The 16,734-nt window shown below is 47.4% G+C and overlaps 1 protein-coding gene across 1 annotated transcript; it reads right to left on the minus strand.

Annotated features, from left to right (window-relative positions):
- Positions 1 to 818: 818 nt before the first annotated feature.
- Positions 819 to 11,420, minus strand: LOC125703552 (von Willebrand factor A domain-containing protein 5A-like). Its single transcript, XM_048968154.1, is given in 17 exon segments — positions 819 to 1,124; positions 1,736 to 1,959; positions 5,421 to 5,627; positions 5,797 to 5,981; positions 6,239 to 6,342; positions 6,607 to 6,771; positions 6,924 to 7,038; positions 7,304 to 7,386; positions 7,792 to 7,936; positions 8,173 to 8,261; positions 8,402 to 8,529; positions 9,236 to 9,350; positions 9,450 to 9,572; positions 10,045 to 10,057; positions 10,197 to 10,432; positions 10,545 to 10,792; positions 11,378 to 11,420. Coding segments are annotated over 17 exon segments (2,529 nt in total).
- Between the last annotated feature and the right edge of the window lie 5,314 nt (positions 11,421 to 16,734).

Below are 16,734 nucleotides of genomic sequence, written 5' to 3' on the forward strand. Positions count from 1 at the left end.
AAATTGCCTTCACCTGTGCTCCCAGGGCTGACTGGGTCTTTTGCCCAGATACTCAATCAGTGGTTCAGGCTGTGACTCAGCATTACCATACAGGGAGCTATCACAGGTCAGTTTTCATTCCCATAAAGCTGTCTGCATATGGATGTCTTGCTCTGGACATTTTGTGGCAGCTTACTAGTTACAAAAACTTTTTACTTGGCCTCCTGTTTAAGGAATGCAACTTTTTACTATTCATTTCCTAGATTTGGGGTAGTGCTGGGTGGACTGTGCTGATCCTTGACTCATACTATAAACAGAGGATCTCTACATAGCTTCACAATGGCCAGGGCTGGCATGGCATAGAATAGCGTGCAGATTCATATATTCTGCATAAATCTTTCCTTGGATTTACACAGAGCATACACATTTCAGTTCCCTCACTCCTACAGCAGCATGGTGAAGAGAATAGGAAGATCAAAAGCGAAAGAACTCATGTTGACATAAAGACAATTTAGTAAGTGAGGAAAGAGGAAAAAAAACCCCACCAATTATGTATAGGCAATAACTTCTAATGTTAACATGATCACCATCTTCCACAAGTAATCATCCAGTCAATTTCTAAGCAGCTCTCACCTTGAAAGACAACATCCCTGACCCCATCCCCAACTTGCCCAAGTTCTTCCCGTCCTCTCTCCCTCCCCCCCCTTCCCTTTCCCTTCATCAGTTGTCCCGGTGTATCCCTTGCATGGATACACCCCCTGTAGCATGGGGAAGTTCAGATCCTGAAGATGGTGGGCTCTACAAAACAGCCTAGGAAAGAATTCACTGCTTCCAGACATTCATCCAGATGGAACTCTGCAAGCAGAAAGAAAATGTTGAGAGGGTACACTACTCAGAAAGGGAAGACAGTGTATATTGAGTCCCATAGACTGCCACAAAGGAGCAGGGGAAAGAGGAACATGGAAATTGGTTGTGCATTTTCTAGGAAAGGCCCATAGTATGAATTTTCTAAGCAAAATCTTACCAGCTCTGTCCCACAGCCAACTAGGAGCTTTGGCCTCCAGAAGTTCTGACCAGGACACCCTCCATTTATACTGGTGCAACCACACTAAGGCCAAAACTGTGGCAAAAACTGGCTTCACATCCTATTTGGGAGGGAGGGGGATGGGAAGAGATTGAACAACTAGTGGGAAGAAAGATGAATAAACCTTTGGACAAAGCTTTGTCTAAAAAAAAGACCTCTGCACACACAAATTTATCTAGGCTTTAAAACCATCGAAGCCAGGAAGTTTCCAGATCATAGAATCATACACTCATAGTCTCATAGATTTAGACATGGATTTATAGAATCATAGAATGGTGTGGGTTGGAAAGGACATTAAAGATGGCCCCCTGGCCATGGGCAGGTCTCCCACCCACCAGATCCCATCCAATCTGACTTTGAATGCCTCTAGGGATGGAGCTTCCACAGCTTCTATGGGAAACCTGTGCCAGAGCTTCATCACTTTCTGAGTAAAAAGTTTCCTCCTAACCCCTTATCTAAATCTCCCCTCTTTTAGTTTAACACCATTGCCTCTTGTCCTATTATTATCAGACCATGAAAAAGATACCTGTGCTGATCCAATCTTTCCACAAGTAGAGAGGCTCTATATACTGAAGGTTTTCATCTCCTGTCTGTTCAACTCAGACTGTAAACTTGGAGCTAAGAAAAGTTCAGCTTGTGACATTTCCCCACACTTGACACTGATCTACTTACCTTACTGAGACTTTGTCCCTCAACATCAGCCTTCCTGAGCCCCAAGGCAGAGATCAGGGCTGAGGTGAGGTTCCAGGACCCATTTGCTTTCTGGAGTGCCACTACTATCCTGATACTGGAGAAGTTACACAGTTTTGTTGACAGTGGTGAAATTGTCCAGACCCAACTGGTGTTAAAAGCTGTTGGTTCTTCTATCATCTGCTCCTCAGGAGAAGACTCCTGCTCTGGAAAACAGAAATATTCACACAGTTCCTTTGAGATAAGCACTGGCTAGTCAGTTCAATAAAGGAAACTTGATGGTTGATGTTTGTTACAGGGGGAGGCAGTGGGCTCTGATCCTGTTAGGAGATTTCAACCACCTAGGCATCTTCTGGAAGAAAGTGGTACAGCAAGTTGCAAGCAGTCTAGGAGACCCCTGGGACTCCCACACTCCTGCGTTGTGTTGAGGATAGATTCTTAATCCGGAGGATAGAAAGCCCAGTCAACAAGAAGAGACGTGTTACTGTGTCACAATACAGAGAACTCAGTGAAGTGGGCTGGATATAGCATGGCTGCAGTCATCACGCCCCAGTAGAAGGGGTGATTTTGAGGAGTATAGGCCAGGCTACAGGGCAAGACCCTTACCCTCAGGTAGGCAAACTTTCAGTTGTTTGAGCATTGATGGATGGGATCTCCTGGGAAATTGCTTTCAGCAGTAAAGAAGCAGAAGAAATCTTGGATATATTTAAAGATATTTTTCTTAGGGTACAAGAACTCTCAATTCCAACATGCAAGAAATTGGGCAATGGAAAAGAGAGACCAGTGTGACTGAGTCAGGACTTCCTCATGATGCTAAAATTTAAAAAAAATAAAAATAAAAAAAAATTGTAGACAGTGGGTTGTAGATCCCAGGAAGATTACAGAGATACAAACTGGAACACAGGAGGTTCCTTCTGAACATGAGGAAACATTTCTTTGCTGTGTAGGTGACAGAGCACTGAAATAGGTATTCAGAGAGGCTGTGGAGTCTCCCTCTGTGGGAGTGCTTGAAAGTCTTCTAGATGTGGTCCTGGGCAATCAGATTTAGTGACCCTGTATGAGCAGGGAATTGGGACTGGATGACCTCCAGATGTCCCCTCCAACCTCAACCATTCTGTGATTCTAGCCACTTGTTTGCATCAAGTATGACCCATTCTTCTTAGCTTCCCACCTTATATTTTCTTAATCCATCCACTTTATTTTCTCAATCCATAGAATAAATTCAATCTAGAGAACTACCCATCAGATTTCTACAATTCTGAAGAGGTCGTGTTTCTGCAGCAGTACAGTTTTCCTCCTGTCTGTTCCCCATTCTCTGCGTATTTCTCTACAAACATTTGAGATGCCTCCAATATCACATAGCTTTTTCAGGGAAATGTGAGAACCTCCTCTGTCTCCTAAACATCTGCTTTATCCCTTGTGCCCTCAATTTCCTTCTGGTCTTCCCCAGTGCACTTATTTTGCATTACTATTTGCAGAAGTAATGTAGGCTCTGATGGTTTTCAGCCTTTCCACCAGGGCTCCAGTTTATCCCTGATAGTGTCATTGCTGTCCACATGAAAGAGCAGTGATAGGCCCATGAGCCAGAAGAACCTTGACAGACTCTGAGAGTTCCTTGGTCCTGACCTCTGAGAAGCAACATGCTTTCAGAAATATCAAGCTGAGTTGCCAGCTGAGTACCCCCACACACTGCAGGAGAGAGTTTCCAGTAACTATTACATGCCTTTTCCTCTCTACTTGGACACCAGATTCAGGCTCATCTAATTCTGGATGCCTCACCTGAAAGTCCTTTTTTGTCCTCATCAGTGTCTCAGGTACTCTCTCTATTCTGTGGTTCATAGAATAGAATCATAGAATAAGTCGAGTTAAAAGGGCCCTTAAAGACCTTCTGTTTCCAATTCCCCCAGCCATGGGCAGAGTTTCCAACCACCGGCTCAGGCTGCCCAGGGCTCCATCCAGGGCTCCATCAACTGGCCTTGAATGCCTCCAGGGATGGGGCATCCACAGCTTCTCAGGGCAGCCTGTTCCAGTGCTTCATCACACTCTGAGTAAAGAATTTCCTCCTATTATCTGACTCTTCTAATTCCCTTCTCTTAGTTTAAAACCATTCCCCTTTCACTATCAGACCATGTAAAAAGTTGTTTTTTATAAGCTTCCTTTAAGTACTGTAAGGCTGCAATGTGACCTCCTTGAAGCCTTCTCCAGGCTGAACAACTCCAGCTGTCTCAGCTATTCTTTGTACTCCAGCCCTCTGATTGTCTCTGAGGCCCTCCTGTGTATCCACTCTAACAAATACTTTTTCTATCTTGTGCTGGAGGCCCCAGTTGTGAATGTAGTTCTTCAGATGGAGCCTCACAAGGGCAGAGCAGAACAGGATAATCACTTCCCTCATCCTCCTGGCCATGTCTCTTGTGATGTAGTCCAGGACACAGTTGGCTTCTGTGCTTCCTGACACTGCTGGCTTGTGTCAATCTTTTCATTCACCAGAACTCCCAGGTCCATCTATGCAAAGAAGCTCTCCACGAGTTCGTCTCCCGGTCTATACATGATTTCCCTGACCTAGGTGCAGCACCTTGCACTGGTCTTACTGAACCTCATTCAGTTCATTCAGCTCAATTTCCTAAGTTTGTTTGGGTCCAGCACCTTTTGGTGTCATCTGCAAACTTGCTGAGGGTGTACTCGATCCCACTGCCTGTACCATTGGTAAAGATGCCAAAGAGTACATGTCTGAAGATGAACACCCATGGTCAACACTTGCCACTGGCCTCCACCTGGACATAGAGCCATTGACAACAATGCTTTGGCTGTCACCATCCAACCAATTACTTATCCACTGAATAGTAAATTCTTCAGATCCATATCTCACCTAAATAGAGATAAGAATGTGATGTGGGACCACGTTAAAGGCTTTGCAGAAGTGGAAGTAGATGACATCAGTTGCTCTTCCTTTGCCCACTGGTGCCATCACTCCATCACAGAGCGCCACCAGATTATTAAGACACTATCCTGCCCTTGGTGAAGCTGTGCTGGATGTCTCAGATCACCTCCTTAATCTCTCAAATGCTTTACTGTATCTTCCAGGAGGTCTGTTTCATGATCTTCCCAGGCACAGAAGTGAGGCTGACCATTCTGTAGTTTTGTCAGTCTTCCTTTCTACCCTTCTTAAAAATAGGAGTGATGTTTCCCTTTTTCCCCGTCACTGAGGCTTTCATCTGACAGCCACAACTTTTCAAACGTGATGGAGAGTGTCCTGGCAACCACATTGATCAGTTCCTTGAAGACCTTGTGATGGAAATCATTGGCCCCCATAGTCTTGTACATAGGCCACTCCAAAAGTGGCCTCAAACCCATATTTCTCCAATTTGAAGATAAGGATGTGGTGCAAAACCATGAAGATGTTTTGTAACAAACTTAGAATTGTAGAATATTCTGAGCTGGAATAGAGTGACAAGAATCATGATAGCTGGAACTCAGATTAATTCAACGAACTAGCTGGTTCTTAGTTTCTAGCCCAGAGTTGAGAGGTAGAAATTTTTTTTGGCTATCTCTCCATCCATCCCCAGAGCACTGACAATCAGGAGTTCTGGTGAAAAAATAAATGCTGAAAGGAGAGTTTAACCCCTGCGCAATACATCAGAGAATCCCCTGATAAGAACTTTCTCCTTACCTTTACAGTGTGCTGAAAGCTGGGACAATACCTCCGTGTGAGAGGCCTTGGGACTCAGTGTCTCGAGACAGAGCTGGAACTTCTGGACCATCCAAAATTTGGTGGACTTGAACCATACAGGCCTGGAGCCACACAACCAGAGGAACTGGCAGGGAACCAGATTGCAAGAGGAAGAAAGAAGCATGGAGGAATCTGCAAGCAAAGAATCTGGAGGAGGAGGCAAGAAGAGGGGAAGTGGAAGTTAGACTCACGCATTTTAGAGAGGCAAAAAAGCTGGTCACACCCACAGATATGGGGCCGCTGATGGTGAGGAACCATCAAACCAGCAAGTCTCACTTTCCCCTCCCAGTCCTATCCCTGCTTTTTGTGGCCTTACCATGGTGCCCAGCATCCCTCTGTTCTATGCGTACTGCCACAACTGATGTGAAGGCAGACGGGACCCCCAGGCTGAGGCTGAGCTTAACTGCACTGTGCCAGATGTCCTCCATCTCTGACTTGCTTGACCCCTGCCAGGCCAGTTTCCAAAGCAGATGCATCATGGCTATGCGGTGCACAGGAAACCTGCTGGGGAAGGGCATTAGTCCTTGTTTCCATGCTGAGGAGGAAGGTGAGACATGGATGAGACACAGGGTAAGGAGCAGGAGCTCATGGTCACCCAGATCCTCTCCCTGGTCAAGGCAGAGTGGACAAAGTGTGAGCACTGGGTATCCAGAGTCTCTTCCCTTCTCAGGGTGTGCATACAAATGATATTTGCTTTCCCTCTTCCAGCCCTAGACAGTATCCCTCTGCCTTGTGGGCAATGGTATTACCCCTCTTACCTGTCATCTGCTGATGGGGACATTGAGAATCTGAGTGTGTAATGAAAGGGCTGGCTGCCCACATGATACTGAAGGGTCACAGCTGCCACATCTGCCTCTGGATCCTGGTGGCACAAGTAAAAGAACCACAGAAAAGTTTACCTGCAGGGCACCGGGGGACTGGCTACTTAGGTTCACTCACTGATACACTAAATTAGTAGATATCCATTGTAGGAGCAGAGGCAGTAACACCTCTGAGGGAAAGAAAAGGACTCACAGAGACATGATACTGTTTCCCCCCATCTAGCAGAGGCGAAGGACTCTCAACGTTGAGGAGGTGAAACAGGGAGCGGGTCCAGTTCTGCCCTGGACCCGAGCAGTTGCTTTACCTGTGCTTGCCCATGGATCTGGGCATAGATGATGTTCTGATGTCTCTGGAAGATCGCCTCAGGAGCTTTTCTGATCACTGTCACCTCCAGGCCTGGTGGAAGATCCCAGTGCAGTGAGATCTCACTTGCCAGGGGCTGCAGGGCCTGCTGCAGGCATTTCACTGCCTGATAAGGGATGCAAAGAGAACATACCACTGGAGAGTCTCTCAATTGGGGTGGATGATGGTATTCAGATTTCCTTGCACATCTAGGAGAGCTGTAGGAAGTGTTCAATAGAACAGGGGGAACACTGAAAGCAGAAGCATCTGGATCATTACCTCAGATGTCATGGTCATCTTGGAGTAGATGCACACACATTTGCCTTTGGTCTCCAGAGCAATAGCCTGGGAAATGTAAAAGCTCTCACACTTGTCTGTAGGAAAACAGAAACACCTGTACAGAAAATGAGAGGAAGGTTAGAGAGGGAAGAGGAAAAACGCTGAGAAGAGCCTGACAAATTCTGAGAGAAGGTCTAGGTCTACTAGAGGAAGATTATTGATTGTCTTGGGGAAGTAAGACAGGTGTGTGTGGATGTCACTGATGAAATCCCATCAAGGCAAAGAGAAGAACTGTAACAGATGAGAATCTGGGAGAATGTTTGGAAGACTGACAGGGGGAGTCACTATGCTGGGGGACAGGAACAGGGCTCCCTCATTACCGATGGTAGTCCCGGTAACGGTGAACCTCAGCCATGATAGCTTGCTCCTCACTGGAGACCTTCCTTTGGATGAAGATGAAGAGCTGAGGTAGAGAAGAGGGGATCAAAGATTTCATGGGTCCCCACAGAAGAAAGTCACCCTTCTAAAATGCAGACAGCCTTCCCCAACTCACTCCCTTGCTCTCTATCTACTCGCCTTGAAACAGGGAGAGAAAGAGATTGTGTATCTCCTGTCATTAATATCAGGACATTTTTCAGCCCAAAGTGGCCTCCCACAAGGAAGATCCATCTTCCCCAGGTGCAGGTAAATTCCACAGAAACTCTCCAAAGCTGCCCACCCAAAGATGATGTGACTTGCTGCCATGAGAATGTCCCAGTGGCAACTCTCAATACGAAAGTTAGCAGAATGACTCATGCTGAGCTCTAAAATCTACCCTTGCCCCACTGTTTACACCCATTCACCCCGACAACCCTCTGTCCCCTGCTACCTGGCGAGGCAGTCCACGAAGGAGGGGAGTGCTGTAGATAAACCTTAGGAGACCCAAGAGATCACAGCCCCCAGGATCAGGGCAGATGGAAGAGATGCGTCCCACAGCATTGTCCATGGCTTCCTGTGTGTATTCCACACTTTGCGTATGGCAGAGCATGCAGTGTATTAGAGAGGAAGAATCTGGTCCACAGGTATCCCTATATGACCATTCCCTACCTCACTACCAGTATTCTAGAAGCAACCTGAAAGGAGAACTACTCTATCACTGCATCTAAATGATCCTGCTTTATAGCTGCCATGTAGAAAGTGTTTGTCCTACACTTTCACTTAGAAAAGTCATACTGCATTTGCCTTTGCCCTATCATCACCCCCAACTCATGGATAGAAGACTTTGAAAGTGGCCCCAAAAGTGTAGATGTTGAAGTAGCAACCCAGAGGCAAACTCTTGAGGAGGAAGAGCAGTGTGTTCTGGGGACAAGAAGAGGGATGGGCAGAGCTCAGTTGAGGAAGCAAGGCAGAACCTCTGCCCCCATAAAGCAGCTTGACTGCCCACTACCTGGGTATAAGAAACAAGGGAAGTCCATAGTGATGACATCCTCAGATGGTACCTGTGCATCCTGGTAGAGGCTGCAGTCCATGAGAAAGAGGAATTCCCCAAGATGGCCTGGGCTGGGCATCACTTCAGGAATGCTGGGCTTCAGTGTCACCATCACCACAGGGTCCCCCAGCAGAGAGCCTGAAGCGTGTGGGGGAAAGAAGGAGGATTCTTAGGTTGCAGCACTTTTCCTTGTCTCTTTGCTTTTCTCATACAGATTGCCCTCAGCTCCAGCTTATGATACTAAATGAGAAAGAGCTGTTGACTCCCTTCATCATTGTAGAGACACTGTGATATACTAGAGTGCTGGGCAACCACCAACAGTATGAAATTTAAGGAGCAGACTGCTGGATTCTGCAACTAGGATAGGATCATCTTTGATTGATGTACAGACTTACAGATGAGAAGATGGAGAACAGCCCTATAGAAAAGGATCTGGTGATTTTGGTCAGTGACAAGCTGATGACCAGCTATGCAGTATGCCCTGGCTGCCAAAAGGGGCCAGTTGTAGCCTGGGGTGCAGCATGTAGCCATGTCAGGGAAGGGTCGGGCTGGGGGTTAGGAACAAGTTCTACAGCAGAGGGTGGTGGGCACAGATCAGGCTCTGCAGGGCAGTGGTCACAGCACCAAGCTGCCGGAGTTCAAGAACCATTTGGACAAATCTCACAGGCGCGTGGTTTAATTTTAGGTAGTCCTGTGCAGAAGCATGAGTTGAACATGAGTGAGGGCCCCTTCCAACTCTGGATACTCTGTGATTCTATAATTTGACAAACTTGTTGCCCAAATGCTCCTCAGATTCTTCAAGTCTCCTCAACACCTGGTGCTCAGTTCTGCCCTCCACACTCACCAGGTGCAACTCTGGGGTCTCGGCTCTCCACCACAGCACTGAGATTGTGAGGCCCTCCATAATACACCAACAATTCCAACTTATCAGAGAGACAGGGCGATGATGTCAATGAAACCTGCGAACAAGCGGGGTGTGTGTAGGAAAAAGAATCATCAGCAGACTGCAGACCCTTCTTTCTTTCCTCCTTTGGGATTGGCATCTTTCAGGGCCAAACCTCAGCAGACATCTGATCTGGAGCTGTGTACTGCAGAGGGGTGCAGCTGCTGTTAACATCAATATGTGACACACCATGGGCTGACTGCAGACAGATTCTGAAGTGCAGGTCTTCTGATATCTCCTCTTCAGATAGTGATGAGAGAAGCATGGACAAATTGCTAGAGAGGTCGAGTAGGGGAAGAATACAGGTAGTCTTAGTGAGGTGAGACAGGTATGTGTGGAGGTCACTGATGAAGTCCCATCAAGGCAAAGAGAAGAACAGGGAAAGACAAGGATTTGGGAGAATGTTTGGAATACTGACAGGGAGAGTCACCATGTTGGGGTCAGGAACAGGGTTCCATCATTCTCAATGGCCTGGGTAACAATACTCATTTAAGTTCTTTCTTCAGAGGAAGGTGAGGCGCTGGCGCTGTTGCCCAGAGAGCTCAAGGCCAGGTGGGATGGGGCCCTGGGCAGCCTGAGCTGGTGGGTGAGAATCAGCAAATAGCTGGGGGGTTGGAACTAGATGATCTTTGAGATCCCTTCTGACTCAATCTATTACATGGTTTTATGATTCTATGATCTGGTATGGTGGGCTGTGCATAGGGATCTGCAGGGATCTCCTGTCTGGAGACTAACTGGAGGACTTCTGACTGGCACGTATGAGGGAGAATTTTTAGGTTCTCCAACCGTGCTGTGTGTGTAGGTATGGGATCCTTCCCAGAGAGATACTTGAGAGAACCATGCTCCTCCCAGATGGAAACACTCGTGGGATCACTCACTGATGAATTTTTGTTGAGGAAATAGCTTCTTTGGCCAGCAAAACTTGGCAGCTCCATCAGGATGCAGTGGAAGCTCCTGAGCATAGCACAGGCTGATGGCCACCTCTCTGTTAGGAGGCACAGTCCCCAGGAAACAAGCAAACACTGGACCCCAAAGATCCCACTGATCCTGCAGATATCTCAAATTCATGCCTGGAGTGGCTTTGTACAGTTGCTGTGCCTGCCACAAAAAAATTGGGAAAAACATGTCGCTGAGGTCTCACACATTTCATTCTCTTATCTCCAAACTTAACTCCAGGTCCACCCCACCTCCCCCGACTCCATTGGAGTACCTCCTTCTTGTCCCAGAGCATTGCTTCAACACGAGTGTCCCCCATGGTGGCATGGAAGGTGTGTACAACAGTGTCAGAGTCCACAGGAAAGATGAACATGATCTCCCTAGAGATTTGCTGTTTATTGCAGAAGAACATCTCAGATGCCACATCAGCCACAAAGTCCTGGATGGTTACATTTACTGTCACAGATTCAAGCTCCATTTTGGGATAGGAAGAAAAGAACCACGTTCCTCTTGAGAACAAGCCTGAGGAATACACAGCAGTTGTAGAACTCCCTGAATGCCTGTAGAGAATTTAATTTTCTAGTGTCTGCTTGCAAAGATCTACAGCTGTGTGCTCACACCTGCCAAAGAAATGCTGATGCAGAGCTGACAAACAGCAACAGAAGGTTTCCAAGGCAGCCAACATATTTCCCTGGGACCACAGATCCTCATCTATCTAAGCCACCACCTTCTTTGAGACTAATGTTCCAGTGAGATTAACTTAATCAGATGAACTACTCATTTTGCACTGCTGGAAAGGAAGGGGGGACCATATCATGGGGGCTTAGCATAGCATCAAAGGCAGTCACAGAAAATCTGTATCATCTTCCCTCTTCTTGATGGCTTCTCTGGAAAGCCCTCAGCACTATGGGTGAAATGAGCCACGCTCCTTTTGCTATGCAACTCAGAATAAGTGAAGGCTGCTTACAGGCCATGTCCTCGAGTTCTCAGAACATAGTAAGGTGTGCTTCCCTCTCAGCCATCCAAGAAAAGAGTTCCTTTCCACATCACTTTCCCAGCAAAAATCTTCCCCGCTCTTCAGACATCACCTTCCTGACCCCAGCTCACCTCCGTACCTCCTCTGCTTGCTCAGGGTGCCACTTACTCTCATCCTGACTGGTTGAAGACAGGTTCTGTGTGGAAAAGAGCATAAATGGAGTTACGAGGATCTAATGACAAAAAGTGGGCCCCTTCCACCAACATACATCATGGCCAAGATGGCTCTTGCCATCACATACTGTTTTGTCCCTCTCTCAAGAGCCTTTGAGCAGATTAATAGGAGTAAAATGCAAATTGCAGGTGCCAAAAATATCTCTTGGTTTCAGGGTGTGGTGGTGCTTAATTCATGTGAGACCACAGGGAAAGTGGCAGAAATGGTGGGTCACAGGCTGAGACACAAGGCAAGAGCTTGGGCCTAAGCACTGACAGCTGCAGCCAGACAAAACTAGCCCCAGTGCTGACAGGATGAAATGGACAGAAGGCTGGACAGCCAGAACAGATGAAGCATGGTCTGGGTGGCTGCGTGGATTTGTGTGAGGAAGGTGGCACTGCTGGCTGGCTGGGGAGGGCTGTATTTAGTGTCACCAGGTCTGAATGGCAGGAAAACGTGAAGATATAGGAAACCGGGCAGGAGAACAGATGAATAAATTTGTAGCTGGATACATGGATGGCCATCCAGGGAAACAGGAGGCAGATAAGCACTGAAGGAGTTGACAAGCAAATGTAGAACATGAGGGAGAGGATGCTAAATATTGCCAAGTTCGTGATTGACAGGTCAATTCAACACCTAAAGACAGGCATCTAGAGACAGCTAGTCCCTGTACATATCACTGATCTGAACTGCTCAGAGCCTCAGCTCAGTGGTCATAGCTTTGCATCGTGGAGCCATAAGTGCAGGTGAGTGGCCTCACAGAAATAAGGAAATCCAGTCTGACTGCCTCTGCAGAATGATGCCTGTCTCCCATAGGTCCTGTACTATACATGTTGGCACCATGTGTCTATTTTGGAAATGACAGGATGTCCAAACATCCATGTTTCATGCTATCCTTCAGCAATTTTATGGTTCTATCATCCTCTTTATATGCCCTATTTCTTTACTGTGCTAGCTATAGGAAAAGTCATTTGTAAATTATGCTCTAAAGCATTTGAGCGTCCTTCTTACTGGGATAAGCAGCTCCCAGCACACTGCAGTTCTCAGGTCCCAGTGAGAAATGCCTGTATGGAAAAGGAATACTGAGGAAGACACAGTCTGAACTCCTTGCTGCGGGGGCAGCTGCAAGGTATTCAATCAGAGGACCTCCTGGGGAATTGGAAAAGGAGGAGGAAGTGCCTGAATGGCTCAAGACAAAAATAAACTGGTGAATGTTACCACAAGCAGGGGACTGACAAAGCATAATGTTTCCTTATTGATCAACTTTAAGGAATCTATTAAGAAAATAGATACACCTGTACACCCTGGTTCTGTGTAATTCTGAACTGTTGAATATCACCATCTCTGTGCATATGTCTCAAGGAGAATTTGAACCTTAACTTGCATATCTTTGTCCTCAGCTGTGGAGGTCCCAGACATGCAGGCACCACAAACCAGTTCCATTTTTGCACTGAGGGCACATTTGCTCCTTAGTCACATGCAGAAGCCCTGAGAGGCTTCTGGTAACGGGGGATGCTGAGAAGGCGGAGATACTGAATGCCTTCTTTGCTTCTGTCTTCAGTGAAAAAGCTCCCCCTCGGGAATCTGAGACCCTGGAGATTAGTGAGAGGATCTGGGGAATGGAAGACCCCCCTTCTGTCAGGGAAGAGGTGGTCCGGGAGCGCCTAGGCAACATCAATGTTCAGAAAGCCATGGGACCCGATGGGATTCAACCACGGGTGCTGAAGGAGCTGGCAGAGGTGATTGCTGAACCACTTTCGGTCATCTTTGAGAAGTCTTGGAAGACGGGGAAGGTGCCTGAAGACTGGAAGATAGCTAACGTCACCCCGGTCTTCAAAAAAGGCAAGAAGGAAGACCCAGGCAATTATAGGCCAGTCAGCCTCACCTCTGTCCCTGGAAAGGTGATGGAACAGCTTGTACTGGATGTCATCTCCAGACAACTGGAACAAGAGGAGGTTATCAGGAGCAGTCAGCACGGGTTCGTAAGGGGGAGGTCGTGCTTGACCAACCTGGTAGCCTTCTATGATGTTGTCTCTGGCTGGGTGGATAGGGGGAGAGCAGTGGATGTAGTCTACCTTGATTTCAGCAAGGCATTTGATACTGTCCCCCATGACGCCCTTATAACAAAGCTGAGGAAGTGTGGGATAGATGAGTGGACAGTGAGGTGGGTTGAGAACTGGCTGACTGGCAGAGCGCAGAGGGTCGTTGTTGGTGGTGCAGAGTCCGGTTGGAGGCCTGTAAGCAGCGGTGTTCCTCAGGGGTCGGTGCTGGGTCCGGTCTTGTTCAACATCTTCATCAACGACCTTGATGAGGGGATAATGGCCACCCTCAGCAAGTTTGCTGATGATACGAAGTTGGGAGGATTGGCTGACACGCCTGAAGGCTGCGTTGCCATTCAGCAAGACCTGGATAGGCTGGAGAGCTGGGCAGAAAAAAACCAGATGAGGTTTAACAAAAGCAAGTGTAGAGTCTTGCATCTGGGGAGGAATAATTGCATGCACCAGTACAGGTTGGGGGATGAGCTGCTGGAGGGGAGCTCTGCGGAGAGGGACCTGGGTGTCCTGGTGGACGACAGGTTGGCCATGAGCCAGCAGTGTGCCCTTGTGGCCAAAAAGGCCAATGGCTTACTGGGGTGCATTAAAAAGAGCGTGGCCAGCAGGTCAAAGGAGGTGATCCTCCCCCTCTACTCTGCCCTGGTAAGACCTCATCTGGAGTACTGCGTCCAGTTCTGGGCTCCCCAGTACAAAAAAGACAGGGATCTCTTGGAAAGAGTCCAGCGGAGGGCCACGAAGATGGTGAAGGGCCTGGAGCATCTCCCCTGTGAAGAAAGGCTGAGTGAACTGGGTCTGTTCAGCCTTGAGAAAAGGAGACTGAGAGGGGACCTGATCCAGGTCTATAAATATCTAAGGTGTGGGGGGCAGAATGGCGAGGCCAGACTGTTTTCAGTGGTGAGTGGAGACAGGACGAGGGGAAACGGCTGGAAACTGCAGCATAGGAAGTTCTGCACCAATGTGCGAAGGAACTGCTGTACAGTGAGGTGAGGAGCACTGGAACAGGCTGCCCAGGGAGGTGGTGGAGTCTCCTTCTCTGGAGATGTTCAAGACCTGCCTGGATGCCTACCTGTGCTACCTGGTGTAGGGAACCTGCTTTGGCAGGGGGGTTGTACTCGATGATCTCTGGAGGTCCCTTCCAACCCCTACAATTCTGTGATTCTGTGATTCTGTGAAATCTTGCTGAGTGAAAGCTCTCTTATTTTGGGATTCGTTAGATAGGTACTGGAAATGGAAGGAGGCAAATCCCCACCTGAGAAAAGTTCTCTGCTATGCTGCATTTAAATTATCATGCACTTGTGCCTGGGGTTGTTCATTGCCAGCTTCAGGACTTTGCACTTCTTGTTGAACTTGTCACATACTTGTCAGCCTACCCTTCCAGCCTGTCAGGGTTCCTCTGAATGGCTACGCAGCCCCCTGCTGAGTCAGATCAGCCACTCTCCACACAGTTTTGTGTAATCTGTGAATCTTCTGAAGGTGTGCTCTACTCCGATGTCCAGATCCTGTACTGACCCCTGGGCTACTCCACTCATTACTGGTCTTCAATCTGACTTTGCAGCACTGATCACAGACCTCTGGGTCTGGCCATACAGTCAGTTTTTGACCCAAATAATCTGCTCATCTGGTCCATACCTCCAAAAACTCATTGTTTTATTCTCCATAAACTCTCCTTCCTGGAGATTTGGTAACTACTGCCCACATTCCCAAAGCATTTATACTCCTCACAGGGATCAGCAAAACTATCTGCTTCACCAGCTCCATTCTACAGATTTGTGTTATTTTCTGCCTGAGCTGCAGTGAATATTTCATGCAGTCTGTCAGAGTTTGACTGCTATTTAGCTGCATGCTTCCCATTGCGCTAAGCATTTGCATGAGCAGCATTCTCTCTACTCAGCTAGCCCTTTGCTGATGGGTTTGTGGTTTTCCAGCCATTCCTCTTCCAGTCATTCTGGTTAGCACTTACTTTCTTTGGCTGTAATTTCAGTCACGTTTTTTGTGGCATTGCTTCTTGGACTACTCTTTCCTTCAATTCCACCTCTATGGTTGACATGACAGCTTTCATCACCTCTATTTTTGTTATTCTTGGATCATGCTCATTTTCCCTTATTGCCTACACTTACAACTTACAAAGGAAGGCATTTGCCTTACCAGTGCAGCCACCGTGTCTTAAAGGTCTCTGTGCGGTTCACCTTGCGGTTCTGCGGACCCAACAAGATCAACTACTTTTTCTGTGACATTCCTCCACTCGTTATGCTCTCCTGCACTGACACCTCCTTGTATGAAAAGCAGACACTTACCACCGCTGTGCTGGTCATCTTTGCACCGTTTTGTCTCATCCTGGTGTCCTATGCCTGCATCATCTCCAGCATCCTGAAGATTTCCTCTGCAGAGGGCAGGCGCAAGACCTTCTCCACCTGTTCTTCACATCTTATTGTTGTAACTCTTTATTATGGCAGTGGGAGCTTGATTTACTTACGGCCCAAAGTCAATTACTCTCAAGACGTTAAGAAATTTTTTTCGCTCATATACACAGCTATAATTCCAGCACTAAATCCCCTGATTTACAGCCTGAGGAATAAAGAAGTGAAAGGAGTACTAATTAAAACTATAGCTGACCCAAGGAAGAAATAAACCTTTTCTTGTACATGAATGTGGAGCTTAAAAATGCTATTTCTGGCGTAAGTCACTGTGTAAGGCTGCTAGCTCACTAAAACCAGTCAAATCCACCCCCATGCCACAGCTTATTTGGACACTTGGGTCTGAAGGTCTTGCTTTCATTGCAGGAGATTCAGCTGACCCTGTCACTTAAGAAATATTATTTTACTGTGTGAAAACTTGGTCCTTATCTTGTTTGTAAGCTCTCTGTATGCACTGAAAGAATCCAGCCTCCCCTCAGCCTTCTTTTCTCCAGGCTGAGCAAGCCCAGCTCCTTTCCTCATAGCAGAGGTGTTGCCTTTGCTCCGGCAACCCCTGGATAATGTCCCGTCGTAAAGTGCTCAGACAGCCCCGGCCAAATCACACGCTTTATGACACCAATGTGGTGAGCGGCAAATGGCGTTTATTGCAAGCAACACACTCTTCTTATAGTTGTCCCTTATATCACAGTGCTATCAATCACCCTTGCTACGGTTATCTGTGTCCAATAGACATGTGGCATGTCTTGTCTTGCCATGTCTCATCATGGTTTTCTTATGAGTCAAGGAGCCCCCACAGAGGCTGATGAC

Source organism: Lagopus muta, chromosome 22 (assembly GCF_023343835.1).
Source record: "Lagopus muta isolate bLagMut1 chromosome 22, bLagMut1 primary, whole genome shotgun sequence".
Taxonomy (NCBI): domain Eukaryota; kingdom Metazoa; phylum Chordata; class Aves; order Galliformes; family Phasianidae; genus Lagopus; species Lagopus muta.